Here is a 21,345-nt window from a genome sequence, read left to right as displayed (position 1 = left end):
GAAACTTTAGGCAATATAATTACTCGGTAAATATAAATGAAACTATTTTGTTATAAAAATGTCAAATTTACTATCACTTACTATGAATATAAATCCTTACATTTAACATTGTCTCCATAAGTTGTAGAAAACTCAGAGCTGCTTTGCAAATATCTATCTCATTTCAGGCTTGGGAGAACCACATCCTACGCAACAAATCCATCATTGTAGATCTCTTTCATGGACAGCTGAAGAGTAAAGTTACTTGTAAAGTGTGTGCCAATGAAAGTGTGCGGTTTGATCCTTTCACCTACTTAACACTACAGTTACCCATGGAAAGTTTTGTGTACCTAGAAGTCATAGGTAAGCAACTGTATAATTGGATATGTTTTTATGCAATTTTTTGTTGTGGAAGTTTTATGATAAATGAAAAGCCAGTATCTACCCATTTAGAATGTTTTCATTGTTTTGGAATTTTTTTATGAATACATTTTGTATAATGCTGTGATGCCATAGGTTGGAATTCTTTGCTAATCAGGACATGTATGTTCTTTATACGTACTAGAGATGGTTGTATTCTTTCTAGTTGGATGATCTATTTATATTTTGACCTTTAAATATTGCTTGGATTGTTAAGCATTTTACAGGTATTTTCACTCATGTTTACCAGAATCCTCTAACTCAAGATTTGCTGGTTGAATAAGGATGTTTAATATACATAAGCACTTGGAAATTGCTGTCATTAGCCTTGAACTTCAGGTGCTTACTTTCAGATTCTAGTCCACCCTTCATCCAGGAAGTTCCTTCACTTCAGCCTGGGAGAGCAAGTCTTCCAGTTTAAGGTCCTTTGCTTTGGATTGACTACGGCCCCCCAGGTGTTCACAAGGGTCTTTTCCCTAGTCTCATAGTGGGATCATGGTCAAGGGATTTGCCATTGAGGTACCTCGACGCTTGGCTGGTCTTGGCAAGCTCCAGAGAAAAACTCCTTCAAGACAGGGATCGCCGCCTTCAGTTTTGTCGGGATTTAGGCATAGTAGTAAACCTGGAAAAGTCCAACCTGGGTCCCAGCCCGAGAGCTCTCTCTCTGGGTATGGATATAGATAAAGCAGCGTCGAGGGTTTTTCCTTCTCCCCAGAGGTTGGAGAAGTTCAGGTTGGTGACACGTTCCTTCCTGTCACAGATGGAACAGCCAGCTCACCAGTGGCAGATCCTTCTCAGGATTTTGGCCTCTCTGGAGAAGCTGGGACCTCATGGTTACCCTCACCTTTGCTCTTTACAGTGGAGACTGAAGGAATTCTGGTGTCAAGGTGGGTTTCCCCTCTACAGAGAGTTCCTCGGTCAGAAGAGGTGAGAAAATACCTTTGTTGGTGGTTGGACGACCAGAATCTCATGGTGGGGATCCTTCTGCATTCACCCCCTCCAGATGCCTCATTTGACGGTTAAGGTTCTCAACTGGAAGATCTCTGCCTCAGGTGTTTGGAGTGCGAAGGACAAGCTACTTCACATCAACATTTTGGAGTTGAAAGCAGCTTTCCTAGGTCTGCAGGAGTTCTGGGAGAGAGTAGAGGGTCATCAGTCTCGTTGTCAGGTACATTCTAGGCAAGAGGAATGTGGTGGCCAACAAGCTGAGTTGTCAGAACCAAATTCTGGACACGGAGTGGTCTTTGCATCAGGACGTGGTGGACAGGTTTTTGCCACTTGCTTCAACAAGACGCTGGAGATTTACTGTTCATTGGCCCCAGATCCTCTTGCTCTAGCAAAGGATGCCTTGCAACATCCTTGGTACAATCTAAAGGTGTGTGCCTTCCCTCCGTTCTGCCTGATCCATCTAGTTCTGAACAGAGTAATGAGTTCTCAAAATCTCAGGATGACCTTGGTGGCGCCTCTTTCGCCCCAAGCGGATTTGTTCCTGGACTTTGTCTCCGCTGTCAGAAGTTCCAAGAGAAATTCCCCCTTGGTAACAACTTTGCTAACCTCATGTGGAAAGGTTTCACCAATCAATAGAGTCCCTCTCTGTCTCTTCATGGCTGGAGACTATCAAGTATCTCCTCCAAGCAAGAGGTTTTCTCAAAAGTTGGGCCAGATGCGTGGTTATTTCAGGAAGTCTTCATCAGCAGTTTACCAGGGGAAATGGGTAGTCTACTGTGATTGGTGTCGTTGACAGAGTTTCTCTCCACTCAGATTCTGTTCAGCGGATAGCAGATTTTGTGATCCTCCTCAGGGTTGAGAAAGATCTTTCTGTTTCAGCTGTCAGAGTCTACAGAGCGAGCCTGGGCTTGGTTTTGTGCCTGAAAGGTGTGGACATCTCTTCATCTTGGGAAATCTACTTCTTGTTCAGGAGTTTCGAACAGTCCTGTTCACCAAGAGAACTTGAGCCTCCTGTGTGGGGTCTTTCTCTCATCCTGAGAAGTCTCACTCTAGCTCCATTCGAGCCTCTACGTCAGTCATCAGACAGGGATCTGACTCTAAAGACAGTTTTTCTGTGCGTCTTGGCTACTTCAAAAAGAGTTGGGATGCTTTATGGCCTAAGTTGTAATGTTAAACACACCAGGGTTTGGGGGTCTATGGCCTTCAAATTTGTCCCGAAATTTGTGGCTAAGACCCAGAATCCCTCAGTGCATGATGACATTTTTCCCTCATTTTCAGTTCCCTCACTGAATGACTTTGTGGACAGTGATCCACAAGAGCTCTAGCTTTGTCCCATCAGAGCACTGTGATGCCATCTAAAGAGGACTTGTTACATAATCCTAGGTGCTGTAGACGTTTTGATAGCACAAGCTGGATCAGAAGGGAATTGTCCAAGAACACGATTTCATTCTGGCTACTTGAGGGAATTAAACAGGCTTACTCCCCACATACTACTTCTGTCACTGACTGTGCAGGCTAGAGCACATGACGTCAGAGGTATAAGTCCCTCCTGGGCATTTAAGAAGAACTTGTCTGTTCATAGGACTTTGAGAGCGGTTCTTAGCTACAGCAATCCATGTTCACTTCCTTTTACTGTAAGGACATTGCCCACAGGTCCTTGGACACTTCCCTTGGATCCAGTGGTGTAACTCATCCAGTGCCCTGACAGGACAGTTTGTCTTACCTAAGATGATTGTGTGGAAGAGAGAATGAGCGAGTTGGCTGACCTCTTTCTTTCTCTTTTGTCCTTTCTTCTTCCTATGGGCGGGTCAAAGAATAGATACATCATATGCTGGAATTGGTCTGATACAGGTGAGTACAGTGGTTATACTGGTGGGGGTTTGTGTTGTTACTATACAACAATAGACAAATCTGCTATTCAGTAGCAAGTACTCCTCTCTCTGGCAAGGGGAGTAAGGAGTGGTGACAAACCCCTGTGGCTTGCATGGTGTGTTGCTTGAACAGGCAAAGTTTTCTTTATCTTCCTGGATTGCAATGAATCTAGTCATATATATGGCGCTGATAGCCCTTTAATGGTGCCTTTGTTAGTTATGTTATGGCGTCACAACTCTATTATTGGTGCTTTATGGCACCAGTTACTGGAATTCGGCACATTATCACACCTTAAATCGCCAATTTTATGGTGCTAGACAAGCCCCATAAAACCGGATCACCATTAACCACGTCCGCTGAAACTGGGGACTGCTTGTACCTCCCTCCAAGTATAAGTCTATTATATTATTAAGACCGAAGGTTTGTTCTGTGTATGAACAGATAAAATTTTTTTTAATCAATTTGTATTTTTCATAGCTAATAAACCTGAGATCCTAATGTTTACTGCCCACCTCTAGCCGCTTCTGTCTGTTTTTCTGGGTTGGGAGAAAGACTGATGCGCCCAAGGTTCTATGCCTGGTTGCTGACCAGCTTCCGGATGCCACAGATTCCTTGCTTTACAATCTTTTGTTGTTTTTTAACTGTTTCCAGCTGGTGCAAGAACATTATCCTATTGTTAAGACCAAAGGTTTGTTATCTATGAAAAATAAAATTAAAAAATTTGTCATTGTTGGCCTATATGAGGACAAATTCATGAGGACAAGTTGGCAAATCATAGACTGGCTTGAGATAGCAAATACTTAAAAGATGTTTCTGTTTCTATAATACATGTGTATTTTGTCATTTCAGTCATCAAACTTGATGGAAGTGTCCCTGTGAAATATGGGCTGAGGTTAAACAGCGAAGGCCGATATCTGGATGTGAAGCAACAGTTATTTGTTCTCACAGGCATACCACCACACCAAATAATGCTCAGTGAACTTGCAAATGCTCAGATAAAGGTGGCTATTCTTTTTTTACTTATCAAAAATGTTACAAATATATTTTATATATATTTTTTTACATTTCAGTGAAGATTTCATTTTAGGTGGTTTTTGAACTAATTTTTATAATTTGTTAGTGGTTGTTGTTATGTTTGAGTGTGAAGTAAGCTGCAATTTGTAGTACAGACCTTGTTATGAATTGATTGTAAGAGCAGTTGAACTTTATATATGTAGTCTTATTATTTTCTAAGTAGATTTTCCTGGAAAATAATTATGGATACATTATTTTTAGAACAGACAAGTTATTTATGAACTAGGGCATTTTAAAATGCTGACATTTTTCATTAGAGCTTAAAAAAAAACAACTTTTTTTGCCAGTGTATACATATGGATGATGGCAGGGTAAGATCTGTGTCTGGCACGGTGCTGTTTGGTTACGAGCTCCCCTCACCCTCCTCTTCTCACACCAGTGAGGTTCGAGCAGCAAGCCGTAGTGCTAGAGATCGTCATGTCTTCACTCATATTCAGCGTTCTACCCACCACAGCTCTCCTTGCTTAACTGGTAAGATGATGTATTTTGTCACCTCAGACAGCACCCTACTTACAAACATTCAGAGATGCAAACAAATGGTATTGCAAATTAAAATTATGTTCAGAGTGCTCCCCTTTGCCACCCATTAAAATTTTTTTGTTGCACACCCATTCTTTAGTAGTAGATACAGTACTGTATGTACTATGTACTATTGTGTTCTAGGATGAAAAAAATGTACAGTACATACTGTATTGATTTTATATTATACTGTACTTACGTAGGCAAGAAGAGTACAGGAACCAACTTACAAATAATTCACTATACAAACGGCTGTTTGAAACGCATTTGGTGGTGTGTGTATTTTATTCATAAAATCAGATATAATTGCTATGTATGATATAACTAGTGTCACCTTTTTTGGTGACATGGAAGCATTTGAATGAATGTCTATGTGTACATCTAAGATCATGCACATTGCAACATCCTAGGCTTAATTGTTTATGATGAAAATTGAAAATTCTGATGATTATGGGTGTTAGGTTTGATTTAAGACATCTCCTATATGGTCTTATTTATGGGGTCTTTCATTGTTTGTACTGGTAGTTTCAGTTGAAATTTGAAACTCGTCTCAGCACCAAAATGGTACTGACATTAGATTAACTAGTTGGTAGTATTGAACCTAATGGTAGCACTGACTTGAAGATTTAAACACTGTATAATAAAAAATTATGTGCTAAATTTTCTTTGACTTCAGGTAATTTTTCCTATCTTTAGACTGTTCAGGCTAGAAGTGGTGAGGTGATTAAGCAGGCATATTCCTCACCTTCTAGTTTTGTCACAGAGTCAGTGCAGGCAAGAGCAGATGACATCAGAGGAATGAGTTCCTCTCTGGCATTTAAGAAGAACTTATCTGTTCATAGGATTTTGGATGTTGGTTCCTGGCTTCAACAGACCACGTTCACTTCTTTTTCCTGAAGGATATTGCACAGATCCTTGGACACTTTTTCCTTGGGTCCGTTGATGGCTGCCCAACAGAACCCCTAATGTCTCAAACATCCCGAAACACATAAATTCTGAAAGATTAAAACATTAGCACATTCCCAGAAAATTGAAGGCACATAAAAAATTAATATCATAAAACAAATTTTTTCAAAATATCTTCAATATAACAAATGTAAAATGCTAAAGAACAAAATGTAGCTGGTCCCTCTCTCCCTGATGGGGCAATATCCCCTTGGAAGATTGACCAGCATTACACATAACACAGCCGATGACGAAGCAGAGGAAAAGGCATGAGGTACATCTACTGCAACTTGCATCTGACCCAAAGGGAGGTCAACATTTGAATTATGGAAGGCCGTCTAAGAACTTTGATGTCCACGGAACTTCTGGGCTGGATAAACATGAATCAAACCACAGGTTTAGGTAAAAAACCAGCTTGGAGGAAGGAGAGCAAAGTGAAAGTCAACTTTTCAAGGTGGTTAAAGAAAGACTGGAGCATCACAAGGTTCCAAGCTCGGTTGGTGACCAGCACCAGCTGGCACTAGATTATCCTATTGTTAAGACCGAAGGTTTCTTAGCCATGAAAAATACAAATTAATTTTAAAAATTTTTATTTTACCAGTGCACATGACTGCAGAGATGTTAACATTGATGATTATCCAGGAGTAACTCACTGAGGTGTTGCATGCTTATATGAATAAGGTGCACTGAGATTCTTGTTCAGCAAGACTCAGTTTTACTGTTATGACTGTGTTGATAGAGCTGCACCAATCCCTATTGGGAATAACAAATCTAGCTCTAATTGCTCTTTCCTGAAGGGTACACTGATCAGGTGCCAGGTTTAACTTGAAAAACTTGTATACTGTACATGAGGAATGGTAATTCATTTTAAGAGCACTCATACATTTTTTTTTTTTAACAGAAGGAATTAGCAGTCCCACCAAGAGTACCGGTACAAATGAGAGTCATATTTCGGGGCCAGGCTTTGGTGTCTTTAGCAGCAAGTCAAGTTTAGTATCTAGTCAAATTCAGTCACAACAGGTTAGTGAATTTGTGAGTTTTTATTATAACATGCTCTTTGAATGTGCAAGAAGCCTAGAAATTGCTTATTTGCTTATTTGCTATTATCAAGTCAGAGGTTAGTGCACAAATCCACAATCGGTCTTTGTATATGCAGATTTTTTTTCCACTAAAAATAGGAGTAAAAGAAGATCAGAAGTCCCTCATATACAGAAATAATATTGGATTATTATATTATTTTATTGAATATAATGGCAGAATTTACAGAATTGATTTTATGCAAAATTCACTCAATTCTTCTAATGACTTGCTTCTCTGGCACACAAGTATTTCTAAGCAACTGACTGATGTTCATCATGCTTTTGGTCATCAAGGGACTTTTGGGCTGGTGTTGTCAAAGACAGCAGGTCAGGGACAGGCTAAGAGTCAGCAATGTGTATTCAGGTGTGTCTCGAAGGTCAGGAACAGGCCGTAGTTGTCAGGGGTCAATCCACATTTCTTGTATTTCTTTCAGGATTGAACCCTGATGACTATGGCCTGTTTCCAACCTTAGAAACACACATGAATACCTGTTGCTGACTCTTAGCCTGTCTCTGACCCGTGGTCTTTAATAACGCAATCCCGTAATTCCATTGATGACTGAAAGCATGATGAACATCAGACAGCTGCTTAGAAATACTAGTGTGCCAGAAAAGCAAGTCATTAGAAGAATTTAAAGTATTCTGTATAAAATCAATTCTGTATATTCTGCCATTATATTCAATAGAACATGTTTGAAAGAAGGTCTGTTTCCAGCATTGTTATTATTATTATTATGAATTAGTTTAACCAGACCACAGAGCTGGCCTGAAGGATTTGTCTTGTTTAAAAGTTTAGAGTATATCTATAAATTATACCCTCTGAAAAATCTTATAATAATTTAATTGAAAATTATCTGACAGTATTTTTATAACTGATTAATTTCCATGAGATTTGTTGTTGATTATAGTTTGGAAATTTATGCGGAAAATATGTTTAACTATTAGTGTTACAAGCATTGAGCACCTTTTTCTCCTCACTTTCTATATTATAGGAATCATCTGTAAGTATTCCCATCCAGTGGAAAGACGGTAGTAGCAGTCTATCGTCAAACTCCTCTGGACCTGCTTCTTCCACTTCTTCATCGATTCAGCATGACAACGATCTCTTAAATACTCAAAAAGGATTTATTATTGCCTTCCACAGAAAAATGGTGAGTTTTGTATTTATCAGGAGACAATATACATGTCAAGGAGAGTGGACTTTGAAGTTTATTTAAGTTTTGTTCTCAAAATCTAATTTTTTTCAAGCTGTTTCAACCTAAGCTTTTTAAGTATGTAAAAATAAACTCACTGACTCTCCTCAGAATCTTTTTGAGAAACATTAAATTAACAATAGTAATAAATTCTAGTTTGTTTTCATCTTTACAGTTCAGCAGAGAAAGGGGTAATTTAAACCTTACATAAGAATAATTTAAACATTACATTACAGTTTAAACATTATATAAATCATGATGCTCAACAGCATAAATATAGCCTCAACAGATATGTACAGCATTAATTACTATTTCTTTTTTTATGCATAGTGTAATGTTGTTATTTCACCAGGACTTGGTCAGTCCCTGTATATCAGTGTCTTACTGAACCTATTCTGATTCAGATGCGGCAAGAGGTATACTTCTTATCATCTCAAAAAACCAGGCCTAGTTTATTTGGGTTACCCCTCGTTGTTCCATGCCATGCATCAACAACTCGTCAGGTGCGTATCCTGTGATTTCCTCTGGTACCCATATCCTAGTTTTGTAATGTCCATTCACTACAAATCTGCATCAGAGATCATTCTTCAGAAGGATTAGTTTGCTCAATAAGTGGTTATAATTTATTATCCCAACTTAATTAGATAAGCTTTCATGTTCGAATATCTCTACAAATAAAGAATAATTTGGATATGATATTGTAACTGTCGAGCGTTATTGTTGGCCAGTATGGTGTAATGGAATATTCTGAGCTTTTAAAAGTGCACTTGTGGTCTGTAATATTCCATTTGCATTTTAGTAGCAACATGCTGTGGGTCGACTTTAATGTTACTCAAGGTAATGTTTCTACTAATACATGTAATAGGTTATGGGCTTGGATTCATGGATCTGCTTATAATTTAGTCTTAAGAACTTATAGTCTGTTTATAATCTGATTTTGACAAATTGCTGAGTCTTGGTGCAGTGGACCCCTGCTTATTCACCGTATGGTCGTGGATGCAGTTATTTGCGGATTTTTCTGTGAAGCATTTTTTCAATAAATCTCTGAAAATCAGTAATTCGCTGACTTTTTCATAGAAAAAAATTCACTGAATACTGTAGTTTGATGTTATTTTTGTGACTAAATACATTTTTTGTCACAAAAAATGTATTTACTAGTCACAAAAAGAACATAAAAATAGGCAGTTTTTTACCTTTTTAGGGGTATTTGGTGTTCTAGCTATTCAAATACACAGGTATAAGCATTTTTAGAGGGATTAAAATATATTGCGGATTTTCAGTATTTACTCAAGGTAATGTTTCTACTAATACATGTAATAGGTTATGGGCTTGGATACATGGATCTGCTTCTAATTTAGTCTTAAGAACTTATAGTCTGTTTATAACCTGATTTTGACAAATTACTAAGTCTTGGCGCAGCGGACCCCCGCTTATTCACCGTTTGGTCATTGTGGATTCAGTTATTCGCGGATTTTTCTGTGAAGCATTTTTTCAATATATCTCTGAAAATTGGCAATTTGCTGACTTTTTCATAGAAAAAAATTCACTGAATACTGTAGTTTGATGTTATTTTTGTGACTAAATACATTTTTTGTCATTAAAAATGTATTTACTAGTCACAAAAAGAACATAAAAATAGGCAGTTTTAACATTTTTAGGGGTATTTGGTGTTTCAGCTGTTCAAATACACAGGTATAAGCATTTTTAGAGGGGTTAAAATATATCGTGGATTTTCAGTATTCACGGGTGGTTGTGGTATCCAACCCCCGCAATTACAGGGCGTCCACTGTACATGGAAGAAATAGATATTTAGTTAGCAATTATTTATATACATCTGTCTGTGAACTTTGTGCATGGTACATTTACCATAGATTTTTTTTCTCTCTCTTTCAACTACAGGAGAGAAGAATTGATCAGTATTCAGAAATGTGAATTATATTTTGCAGGACCTATATCAGGGTGTATGGCTGCAAGTTTCTAGATTAGTGTCACCTTTACCCCCATCTGAAGCCGCTGGACCAAATCATGCTCATGACTGGTAAGAACTGTCGTTTACATTTTGAATTTCATTTTGGAGGAAGTTAATCCGTGCATAAAGGGAAAGATAAGGATGTGGATCAGATGGGAACTAAGGCAGTGAGTGTGTAAGTGCAGAAGTAATCAGAATAAATGGGGGGAATTTAGATCCAATAAAGAGAAAACTTGTAGGGAAGTTATCAGTGATTTGCAAGGAGTGGGTATCCCTCTGTATTATGAATGATCCATGATAATTTCACCTATTTGCAGGGTGCAAATCCCATTATTGCATAGTCATAATCAAGATAGATGAATTTTTAGTTCATGAATATTAATAATGCTTTGAGAATAATTTGTTTTCAGATTGACTATTCACTGAGGTAATATCTCGTAAATTATCCTTACATTGATAACCAATCATTTTGACCAGCTCAGTCGTGCACCACCAGCCAACAGTAGGCACATAGATGTTGCAACAGGTTGCTTTGGAAAGATTTTCATCATGAAGGCCCCTTTAAACGGCCCTTAATAAAACACAGCTTATAGCTGATGTTAAATGCAATTGTAGTTATTTATGTTAACTCACGGTACCAAATTTGAATCCAGTAGGCCCATCTTTGACCCTTTGGGCCCTAATTCCCAAAGGGGGGCGCTTGCACCTCCCCTGCTGTCAAGGTTGAGGTAGGAGGCTACGGCCCCCTTATCCCCTGGTCGGTAAGTCAAAGGGCGTAGGCCTCCTGCCCCCTAATATTGTGAGAAACCCTTGTGACCCCATTCCCAGGATGGGCAGCCCCCTAACTAAAGAGGGTTTCTTATGGCCCACATATTGTGGGGAGCCTTTTTGTACTTATAGAAACACTTCTATAAGTTGTAAAAAAATATGAGAGGGTATGAAAAAGAGGGGTTATGACCCCCCTTAGAAATGGCCCTCAAATTTTGGATTTTGACTAAAACCTTCATGGTAAAGCGGGGGGCAGCAGAGTCTAAGGTAAAAAAATTTTTAGCTGTAGCTGTCAACTCCAAAAGTTGTAAAAAATGACAGATGAACAAGAGGGGTTATGATCCCCCCTTAGAAACAGCCCTCGAATTTTGGGTTTTGACTAAAAACCTTCCTTGGGGAGAGGGGATGTATGATAAATATTTCTAGCCCCAGCTGTCAACTCCAAAAGTTGTAAAAAATTAGGGGGTATGAAACAGTGGTTATAACCCCTCAGAAATGGCCTTTGAATTTTGGATTTCGACTAAAACCTTCTTTGGGGGAAAGGGAAGTCTATGGTAAAAAATTTGGTAGTTGTAGCTGTCAACTCCAAAAGTTGTAAAAAAGTTAGGGGGTATGAAAAAGAGGGGTTTGTGTAATGATAGCTAGGAGAATGTCAGTAAGGAATACCGTAAATATACAGTGGTACCTCGAGATACGAGCAGCCTAACATACGAGTTTTTTGAGATACAAGCCGGAGCTCGGGCCATATTTTCGTTCAAGATACGAGCCGTGTTTCCGGAGCGTCCCGCTAGTTGGCGCGCAGGGTCGAGCATCATCCGAGAGCATCTCTCGCTCACTCGCACGTGTTACCCGCTTGAATCAAAGTGTATCTTGTGCGCTGTACTCTTTTTTGCTTGATTTTTGCGTGATTACTGAACTTTTTTGTGTATTATCATGGGGCCGAAGAAAGTGAGTGCTAAGGACAATGGTGACAGGAAGAAGAGGATGATGTCGATAGAACTAAAGCAAGAAATAATAGAAAAACATGAGCGTGGCGCACGAGTGATTGAACTCGCAAAGATCTATGACCGTAGTACATCGACAATTTGTACGATATTGAAGCAGAAGGATGCCATCAAGAGTGCTACACCAGCAAAAGGAACCACAATTCTTTCCCAATTAAGGACAAATGTCCACGAGGAAATGGAGAAGCTTCTGCTCGTGCGGGTGAAAGAGAAGGAGTTGGCAGGAGATACAGTGACGGAGACGGTAATATGCGAGAAGGCACGGAGTATTTATGCCGACTTAGTGAAGAAAGAAGCATCAACTTCTAAAGAGGCATCAGAAGAAGCGTTTAAGGCAAGCCATGGCTGGTTTGATAATTTTAAGAAGAGAACTGGCATCCATTCAGTGGTGAGGCATGGCGAAGCTGCGAGTGCAGATGTGAAAGCAGCCGATACGTACATCCAAAAGTTTGCTGCGCTTGTTGCGAGGGAAGGCTACATCCTGCAACAGGTGTTCAACTGCGATGAAACGGGCCTATTTTGGAAGAAAATGCCACGGAGGACTTACATCACAGCAGAGGAGAAGATGATGCCAGGCCATAAACCCATGAAGGACCGTCTGACCCTTGCATTATGTGCAAATGCTAGCGGTGATTGTAAAGTGAAGCCACTGCTAGTTTATCATTCGGAAAATCCTCGAGCTTTCAAGACGCACAAGATACTGAAAAAAAAATTGCACGTTATGTGGCGCGCCAATGCTAGGGCATGGGTTACGCGGCAGTTTTTTACTGACTGGGTAAATCTTGTCTTTGGCCCTGCAGTGAAGACGTATCTGCAAGAAAATAAACTCATGATGAAAGCATTGCTCATCCTTGATAATGCTCCAGCCCACCCACCTGGTCTTGAAGATGATATTCTGAGGAGCTCCAGTTTATCAAAGTTCTCTACTTCCCACCCAATACAACTTCAATCCTACAGCCGATGGATCAGCAGGTCATTTCCAACTTCAAAAAGCTTACACGAAGCACTTGTTCCGCTGCTGCTTTGAAGTGACGGAAAACACATCTAACCCTTCGAGAGTTTTGGAAAGATCACTACAACATCGTGATCTGTCTACGTATCATTGACTTGGCATGGCAAGGGGTAACAAGACAAACGTTGAACTCTGCATGGAAAAAGGTATGGCCTGGTGCTGTTGCAGAAAGAGATTTCGAAGGGTTTGAGCCCGAGACCGAGCAAGAAGAGTTGGAGGAGATTGTATCTCTCGGAAAGTCGATGGGTCTGGAGGTAGATGAGGGTGACGTCAACGAACTCGTCGAAGAACATGAGGAGGAACTCTCAACTGAGGAGTTGAAGGAGCTGCAGATGATGCAACACATGAAGGTTCTGGAAGAGATTAACACGAGTGAGGAGGAGGAAGAGCCGGAGGAAGTGATTTCTACAGGTGAAATTAAAGACATGCTGGCAATGTGGGAAAAGCTGTCAAATTTCATTGAAAAGAAACACCCAGAAAAAGTGGCAACTGGTCTTGCTTCAGCGCTTTTTAATGACACTTGTTTGTCACATTTTCGAAGCATTTTGAAAGGCAGGCAAAAGCAAAGTTCTTTGGATACATTTTTATTGAAAAGAGCTGCGAGTGAAAGTACAGAAAGTGCAGCCAAGAAGGCAAAAACAAGTGATAATTAAATTTACGTAAATGTTAAACTTAGTTTAAGTTTAAAGTTAAGTGCAATGTTTTAAGTTTTTTCTTTCATTTGAAATAAGGAAAGTGTAGTTTTAGTTTTAAAGTTACAAAAATAGTTTTAAGTTCTAAAAAAGTGCCGTTTACGTACGTGTCTAGAGTGCCTACATCCCTTCCTCCCTCCCTCCTCCTTGCCGTTCACCTTCGTTAGCCGCACTCGTCTGTCTCCAAAGTAAGACTATTATGCTAAATTAGACATGTTTATTTGTTATTTAAAAACATATCTTTATTCATAATTTACAATGGTTTGGGGATTTTTCATAGGTCCGGAACGAATTAAATTGAATTCAGTTATTTTAAATGGGAGAAATTCGTTTGAGATACGAGCCGATTGACTTACGAGCTCGGTTCTGGAACGAATTAAACTCGTATCTCGAGGTACCACTGTAAAAGAGAGAGAGAAACAAGGCAGAGAGAGAGAGAGAGAGAGAGAGAGAGAGAGAGAGAGAGAGAGAGAGAGAGAGAGAGAGAGAGAGAGAGAGAGAGAGAATTAGTCATAGGAAGAGTCTTGAACAGTAGCCATAACACATGCAAAGTTTTAAAATAACCCCTCCTATAAAAATCTTCACCTGTGTCATGACCTTTACACTCGCTGGAAATTCGACAGTTCCGGTGATGTCATTAGTAGTTTCACCCACAAGGGAAGGAATTGAGTCAGTCCATCACACCTAAGGATGGCGTTAGATAATCTACAACCAATATGAATGACCAACAGGCGGGACAAAAAAGCTTATCCCTGCGAAGGAGAGCACCAGTTGGAAAAAGAAAGGACCGCCGCACAGCCGTGACAAAAGTAGGTCAGCTACCCAGAGCTAGATCAGTTGCTGTCAACAGAACTTCAAATTGATTCATAGTCTTTCATTGTTGAACTTGTAACTGACTATATCATTCTAGTGTGAATGAAGGGAAGAAACTTACACTGCGTCTCATTTAAACACTCCTGAGAGACTCAAACAAATAATAATAATTAAGCAAGAAATGATAAAGGATATAAAATAAACCAAACCAAATAAAGAAGTAAAGAAGATCAAATGAAAACTCTACTAAAGACCCTCTTAGAAATGGCTCTTGAATATTAGATTTTGACTAAAACCTTCAGTGGGGGAAGGTGACTCTATAGTATAAATTTGGTAGCCGTAGCTGTCAACTCCAAAAGTTGTAAAAAATGAGGGGTATGAAAAAGAGGAGCTATGACCCCTTTAGAAATGGCTCTTGAATTTTAGATTTTGACTAAAACCTTCCTTAGGGAAGGTGAGTCTGTGGTAAAAATTTGGTAGCCCTAGCTTTCATAGTCTGGGCATGCATAGCAAACAAACAACCAGACAGAAATTGCCTTTTATGTTTATAGATGGTGAATTTTCAGTATGGTTAGCTATGTTTTGTCACAAGTAGTGAAATTGAAAGATATATAGAATTGTAAGAGCAGTTATTTTAATTATTTATGCAAGTGGCAGCTAATTAATTCCCCTGAGTGAAATAAAGCAAAGTTGGCCAGTTACTTTTCCCAAGAAATATTTGAGATTTTGTCTCACTTGTATGGTTAATAAAGAATGTGTATGTTTTTGAGTAAACATGATTTTAAGAGCCCTCTTTAGGTTTTTAAGGCATCTATAATCCATCGACTTTAAGCTCTTTTGGGTCTTTAAAGTTGTTGGATAGATTATTGTTTTGTTTTTAATGAGGCAAATATTTTATATTTCAGACTCATCTCATACATGATTTTCTATTTCCTCCATATTAAGGGAATTTTGAAAATAAAAAATTACAAAATTCTGAGGTTCCCTGTATTGTAAATACTAAAGAAAGCTCTTGGGTATGCTTATGATATCTTTGGTAACTGAGCAGATATACTTCTTTGCTGTATTATTATTTTTGTTTTGTTTCACTAATGCTCTGTTTTCATTTTACAGTGATGATAGTCTTGGCTATGAATTCCCATTTGTATTGCGTGTCGTGGAGAGAGAAGGACTGTTGTGTGCTTGGTGCCCTTGGTACAGATTTTGCCGTGGATGTCAGTTACCTTGTGATGATGACGTTTTCTTGATGAATGCTGCATTTTTGGCCATAGATTGGGATCCCACTGCTCTTCATCTTCGTTATCAGTCAGCTTTGGAAAGGGTTAGCCTCAATGTTTATACCAGTGCTGTTACAGTTTCAGAGCTGCAATGAAATTTTTGTGTCAGTTGAAGTCCTGAAACATTACTAGTTCTTCCTTATTCAAGTACTGTTACAGTTTCATTACTGCAGTCAAAATACATATTTGTTCAGTTGAAGTTCTGAAACATTACTAAGTTCTCCCTTATTCCAGTGCTGTTACAGTTTGAGTTTTAATCAGATAATTGTCTCTGTTGAAGTTCTGAAACATTCCAAGGTCACTCTTATACTATTCCTTTTACAGTTTCAGAGCTGCATTCAAATATTTGTTCCAGCTGAAGGTTGAGGAATTTTAAAGGTTTCACTTGATATCTAATAGTCTGTATTTTGTAAAACTCTGAATTCAGAAACTTAGGAATTCTTGTTTGGTACTATCAGAGCTCAATTTTAAGTCATACCCCATCACTGTATCAGAATTTAGCCAGGTTGATTGGTTTCACTAAAAAGCACTTTCATGATCCGTGACTAGTATATCACTTATTCTATCATACTTTAGGGTTTTGTATATGCCATTTTCAAAGCAGAGCTTCTCTCCTCTTCAATGGCTGGTGACCAAGGGATGTAGACTTCAGTTTTATATGTTAGTTTGAGAGATTTTGGGTCCTCGGTGTTTTAAGCTTATGTAATGTCTATTTTTCTTTTTGTGGTATTAAAATAATTTTATTTGGAGGGCCAGTTTCCTAACATAATAGCTTAGCTAATCACATAATAAATGTATGTGATCTATGTGGCTTGGTTTTGGCAACTTATGTAAATAGTTCTAACCTAACCTGATATAGTTGCTTAATCTGCCAAAATGTGTGGATTAGCAATTAATTCACTTTCAAATTGTTTATCAACACTAAAATTGCAACTTCTGAAAGGATCATTAATCATTGGCTTATGGTATAAATTTACAGTACGTAATATTTATTGTGATAGTGGGAATTTTGCAATTTATCTTATTGTGTCACATTATCTTCAACAGGTCTTCTTAGACCACACCAGTGTGGACGAGATGAGACGCAAGCATGTGGAACCGATTGCATTATCAGATTGTTTAGAAGCATTTTGTTCAGAAGAGACATTGGAGTATTCTTGTGATAGGTGTAAAAAGCTTCAGCAAGCAGCAAAAAAACTACAAATTTGGAGACTACCTCCAATTTTGGTAAGTCCAGCATTGCTTTGATCAAAAGTAGAACCTCGGTTTTTGTACATAGTTCATTCTGGAACCTCCCACGAAATCCGAAAAGTATGAAAACCGAAGCAATAATTCCCATAAGGAATAATGTAAATACGATTAATACATTCCAGACCCCCAAAATTATTAACAAAAAATAAATTTTATAGGGAATAAACACAGTTTTACATACAGAAAACATTGAAAAATAAATATAAATGACTAATGAAATGAATAAATGAACAGTTAACATCACTTACCCTTATGGAAAACACTTGTTAGCATATGGAAGACAGAGAGGAGGGAGGATGAGTGGTTATTGTTTGGAAGGGGAGACTCCCTCATGAAGGACTTCAGGTATCAAGAACCTATGGGGTTACTTCTCTTAATTTTTTTACTGGCACAATCTGAGGTTGCATCCCCCCTTCATTTTTACTGGCACTAGGACCAGCTTGAGAGTTACTGGACCTCTGTTGTGCCACAAAACTGTCTAGAGACATTTGTTTCTTTAAAATTTGCCTAAAGTTAAACATGGCATTGTCATTAAACATGTTTGAGACATGGATTACAACTTCTTTGTTTGGATGATAATTCTCCACAAAATTGTTTACATCATTCCACTTTGCAAACATGTCCTCAATCCCTGAATTAGGCACATTATGTATGCCCATTCGTTTTCTGAATTTCTCAAACCGGCCTCTGCTGGCCTTAAATTCACTAACAGCAGCGCTTTTTGTAGGCACTGTCTCACTGAGATGGGCATGCAACTTCCTCCAACACTTTGCTACTAGTTCTTTATTAAATTCTATAGTGTTTCTCACCTTTTTTTTTTTACTGAAGGGCTAGCACTTGGAACTGTCTTTGGCCCCATGATGGCTTATTTAGTAGTTGCACTCAAATAAAAAAGCTCAAAAACAACCAGCACAAAAAAAGCAGAATGGGTCACAAAAGATGTGATGCTTTGTTTGGGCGCTCTACGTGTGACTCCCCAGATGGAGTGTTTCCAAGTGTACAAAAATCAAGGAAACATACAATAACTGAGACAAAATGATGTAGAAAAAGGCTTCAAAAACCAACACGTATGAAAAGAGAGGTGTACAAAAACCGAGGTTTGACTGTACTATATGACATTCAATGTTTTAAGCTTTTCAGTGATTATTTTTTTATAACAACCTAGCTGTGTAGGGATCACTTTAGCTTGAATTATCAGAGAATCTGAGATTTTATTGATTTTCTTTTATGCATTTAGCAAATACTGAGATATTGTAGTACTTTTGGTGATTAATGTGTTTGAAATGCTGTAATATGATAGCTTTGTAAGATGTAATACTACTAAGACATGAATAAACATGAAGGTTTTACTTCATTTGTAAATCATGCTTTGTGATCAGAGTCATAGAGAAGATTTGTAATTTAGAACTAGATCATTGGGGCACTTGGAGCAAGATAACATTTAGAGTTGGGCTGCTTGTTGGCAATAAACAAAAAAGAATGGATGGAAAGGCAAAAGGCAGAAGAGTGCTGCTGAGACCTGCTTCAGTATGCCATGCAATGTACACTGTACGTAATTAGTACCCATGCTGAGGGTAATGATGTGATGGAGGAAGGGGTTGTTTAATAAATGCAGCTGTAGTTATTATGTTAAACAGTTTAAATGTAGAGTTTTATAGAAAATGGCTCAACAGTATTTATAAATTTATCATTTTCTGTTTTACACTCCATTTTTTGTATTTTTATTATAAGTAAGAATTTTATTTTTATATATTCTTCGCACAGATTGTTCATTTGAAACGGTTTCAATTTGTGGGCAATAAATGGGTGAAGAGCCAGAAGATTGTTGATTTCCCGTTGAGAGACTTTGATCCAATGGAGTACCTTGCGTCTGTTCCCCGCCAAACCATACTTCTTCACAAAGCTGAACTTGAGGGCGTGGATCCTGCAGCATACTTTGCAAGCCTCCAGGATCGGGACAACATTTTTTTGGAAATGGTGCCGGAAAACAAAGTATGTATATATATCGAGTATATATTTTTCCTTGATAAAAATACAGTAGCTCACCAAGAAAACGGACTGTGGTATATCACAATTAACGGATATGTTGATGCAAAATGGAAATATCCATTTGAGTGTTTTTGCCTCCGAATTGAGCACCAAACTGTTTTTATATAAGAAACTTACCAAGTAATTACATGGCCATATGTAGTTTCAAACTTGCATGGCAGCTAAAATTTGAAAATCACTATAGCACTACTTTGGTATTTGTTGAGGTGACACTGCCCCGCTCACTTTTGGGAAGGATGGGTACAACACAGCTGAATAGGTCCATTTGTTTCTGCCGGTCAACGACTGAACATCAGCTGTTCTAAGCAGCTAATTTTTGGATTTGATTACCTGATGGTTCCTAGGTGCCTTTGTTTGGTGACGTACTTGATTTTTTCTTTTGGTAGCCGTATATCTATTTTGAATACCTTAGATTGATATGTGATTCTCAATTTTGACTAGTTTATCATGTCAGACACTAGTATGTAATGCCTAGTATGAGGTAAAACTAGAATGACTAAAGATTCTTATGGCTCATACAATTTGCTCTAATTGTAGGGGACAGTCCAATGACAACTCCTCTGACAGGTCTGTGTAATCCGTAGTTTTTTAGGCCAGCACCCCAATGTCCAGTCCAAAAAACAGGAATTCGAAAGTCCTAGAGATGTTCTTCATGAAGTGATCTAGCTCTGCCACCAAAAACGTAATTATTGCAATACACTCCCTGAACACTTAAATTAGCCCTGGTCACTGACCAGCCCGTACTATATCCCCACAGACTTACCCATAATTTGGGTAAATTTGGGTAATTTTAACTCCCAGCGTTACTAATGCTGCAGGTAAACAATGTCTACTGAGTTACCTATACTACCATTGGCAAAGCTGCCGCCGGAACCAGCTGGCAGAGCGCTCCCCCTCCAATTGCTTCTTGTTCACTTGAGTGACAGGACATATCCTTGCTCAAGCGAATTGTTTGGTCTGGTAGCCTGACCCTCAAAGATTTCACATGTATTTACTTGTTGAGGACTTTGATTATGATTTGGATCACGCTTTGGATCACTCTTTGGAATTTGGCCTTATTGAGGACGTTGTTGGACTCTGCGTATAAATATGGACACATCCCAGAAGGAATCACCCTCATCTGTGCCTTCGAAGACCGCCTCATCCACCTTGTTCTAGGAACAGTCCAGCAGTGGCGATGTGGGAACTCGCTGGTCCTGTACTGTCTGCAAGAAGTGGATGAATACACTCAAGCATGATAGACATTCTTGTATTAGCTGTAGGGAGGTACAGTGTGGTATTAAGCAGAGATGCGAAGAGTGTAAGGAGTGGTTAGTAGACCAAATGGAGATTTACTTAAAGCACAGGAAGGCACTAGCTTCTAAAAACAAGCATAGGTTAATGCCGGAACCTAGGAAGGTAGATGAGGAAAATCTAGAATCAGTGTTATTTAGAAAATTGGAGGATAGGTTGTCATCGTGCATGACTAACCTTTTTACTAACCTAATAGCTGGGTTGAGTGAAGATAGGAATGATAGTAATAGGATGGTAGGTTCTAACCATTCTTTTTCAGCTTCCCTGCTATTCCAGAACCAGCCCAAATATTTGCCGGGGGTCGTGGAGAACTGCAAGCCTTGACAGTAGGATCTACTGGACCCCTCTGTGCGGAGCAGGCAGTGTCAGCAGCAGAATCCCCCTTTTCCTTTCAAGGTGTAAGTACAAAAAGTGATTTAACAATAGAAGAGACTGCGACTGTTAAGGATCCTAAATTAGGTATTCAGGATGAGAAGTTGCAGGAGCAGTTGCCTTCGGGTTCAGATTCGGTTGCTTTTTCAGGCAGGATGGCGTCCCTAGTAGATCCTGCGGAAATTTTGTTTCTGTCCTCGAGTTTTCCTAGGGACAAGGCTCCTAAGTCATCAGGTAATTCAATGGTTGAAGCAGTGCCTGTTGGGGAGTGTAGTGATTCCACCCCTTCGTCTTCGAAGGTTTCCTTTCCCCCTGGATCAAATGCAGATTCAGAGTCTGGTGGTTGTTCGCTTGAGGATCTGTCTTAATCTGGCAGAATATAATGCAAATATATTATCACAAGGTTATAGGGTGTTGGTTAGACAGCATTTTCACTTGGGGTTTCCCAATATTCAGGATGATGTTATCAGGAATTTCCCTGAGTTTTCAAGCAACATGTATCAGAATTGTCAGGGGAGAGGAGATTCTATAAATTTTGTGTCCTCTAAAAGAATGGCTTCGTCTTCGACTTCAATGTCTTTAACTTCCTCATTTCCGTCTGTCCTTAGTGTGTGTGTTTATTCCTTGCCACCCAAATCCTCTTCTCAAACCCCCTCTCACCCTCCCTTTTTGGGTCATACTTCGGCTGCTTCATCAGTCTGTCCTCAGGTACCCCCTTCTGGTTTGCCTCGTTATTTCCATCTCTTCGGGACAAATGATTTCCCGGTCATCCGGTTTCCCTCGTCCGGAAGTGGAGGTTTCTAAAAGTTTTCAGTC

The 21,345-nt window shown here is 39.0% G+C and overlaps 1 protein-coding gene across 1 annotated transcript in view; it reads left to right on the top strand.

Annotated features, from left to right (window-relative positions):
* Positions 1–21,345, top strand: part of LOC135205492 (ubiquitin carboxyl-terminal hydrolase 32-like) — a gene marked incomplete in the record, with an annotated part of 352,787 nt that overhangs the window by 251,300 nt on the left and 80,142 nt on the right. Inside the window, 10 exon segments of the mRNA XM_064236209.1 lie at positions 168–342; positions 4,069–4,220; positions 4,581–4,764; positions 6,659–6,777; positions 7,829–7,987; positions 8,434–8,532; positions 9,976–10,067; positions 15,401–15,608; positions 16,612–16,791; positions 18,580–18,807. Coding sequence (XP_064092279.1) covers positions 168–342; positions 4,069–4,220; positions 4,581–4,764; positions 6,659–6,777; positions 7,829–7,987; positions 8,434–8,532; positions 9,976–10,067; positions 15,401–15,608; positions 16,612–16,791; positions 18,580–18,807 — 1,596 coding nt within the window.

Source organism: Macrobrachium nipponense, chromosome 24, assembly GCF_015104395.2.
Source record: "Macrobrachium nipponense isolate FS-2020 chromosome 24, ASM1510439v2, whole genome shotgun sequence".
Lineage (NCBI taxonomy): Eukaryota > Metazoa > Arthropoda > Malacostraca > Decapoda > Palaemonidae > Macrobrachium > Macrobrachium nipponense.
The sequence above is the reverse complement of the archived record's forward strand: the minus strand, read 5'-3'. Positions and strand labels throughout refer to the sequence as shown.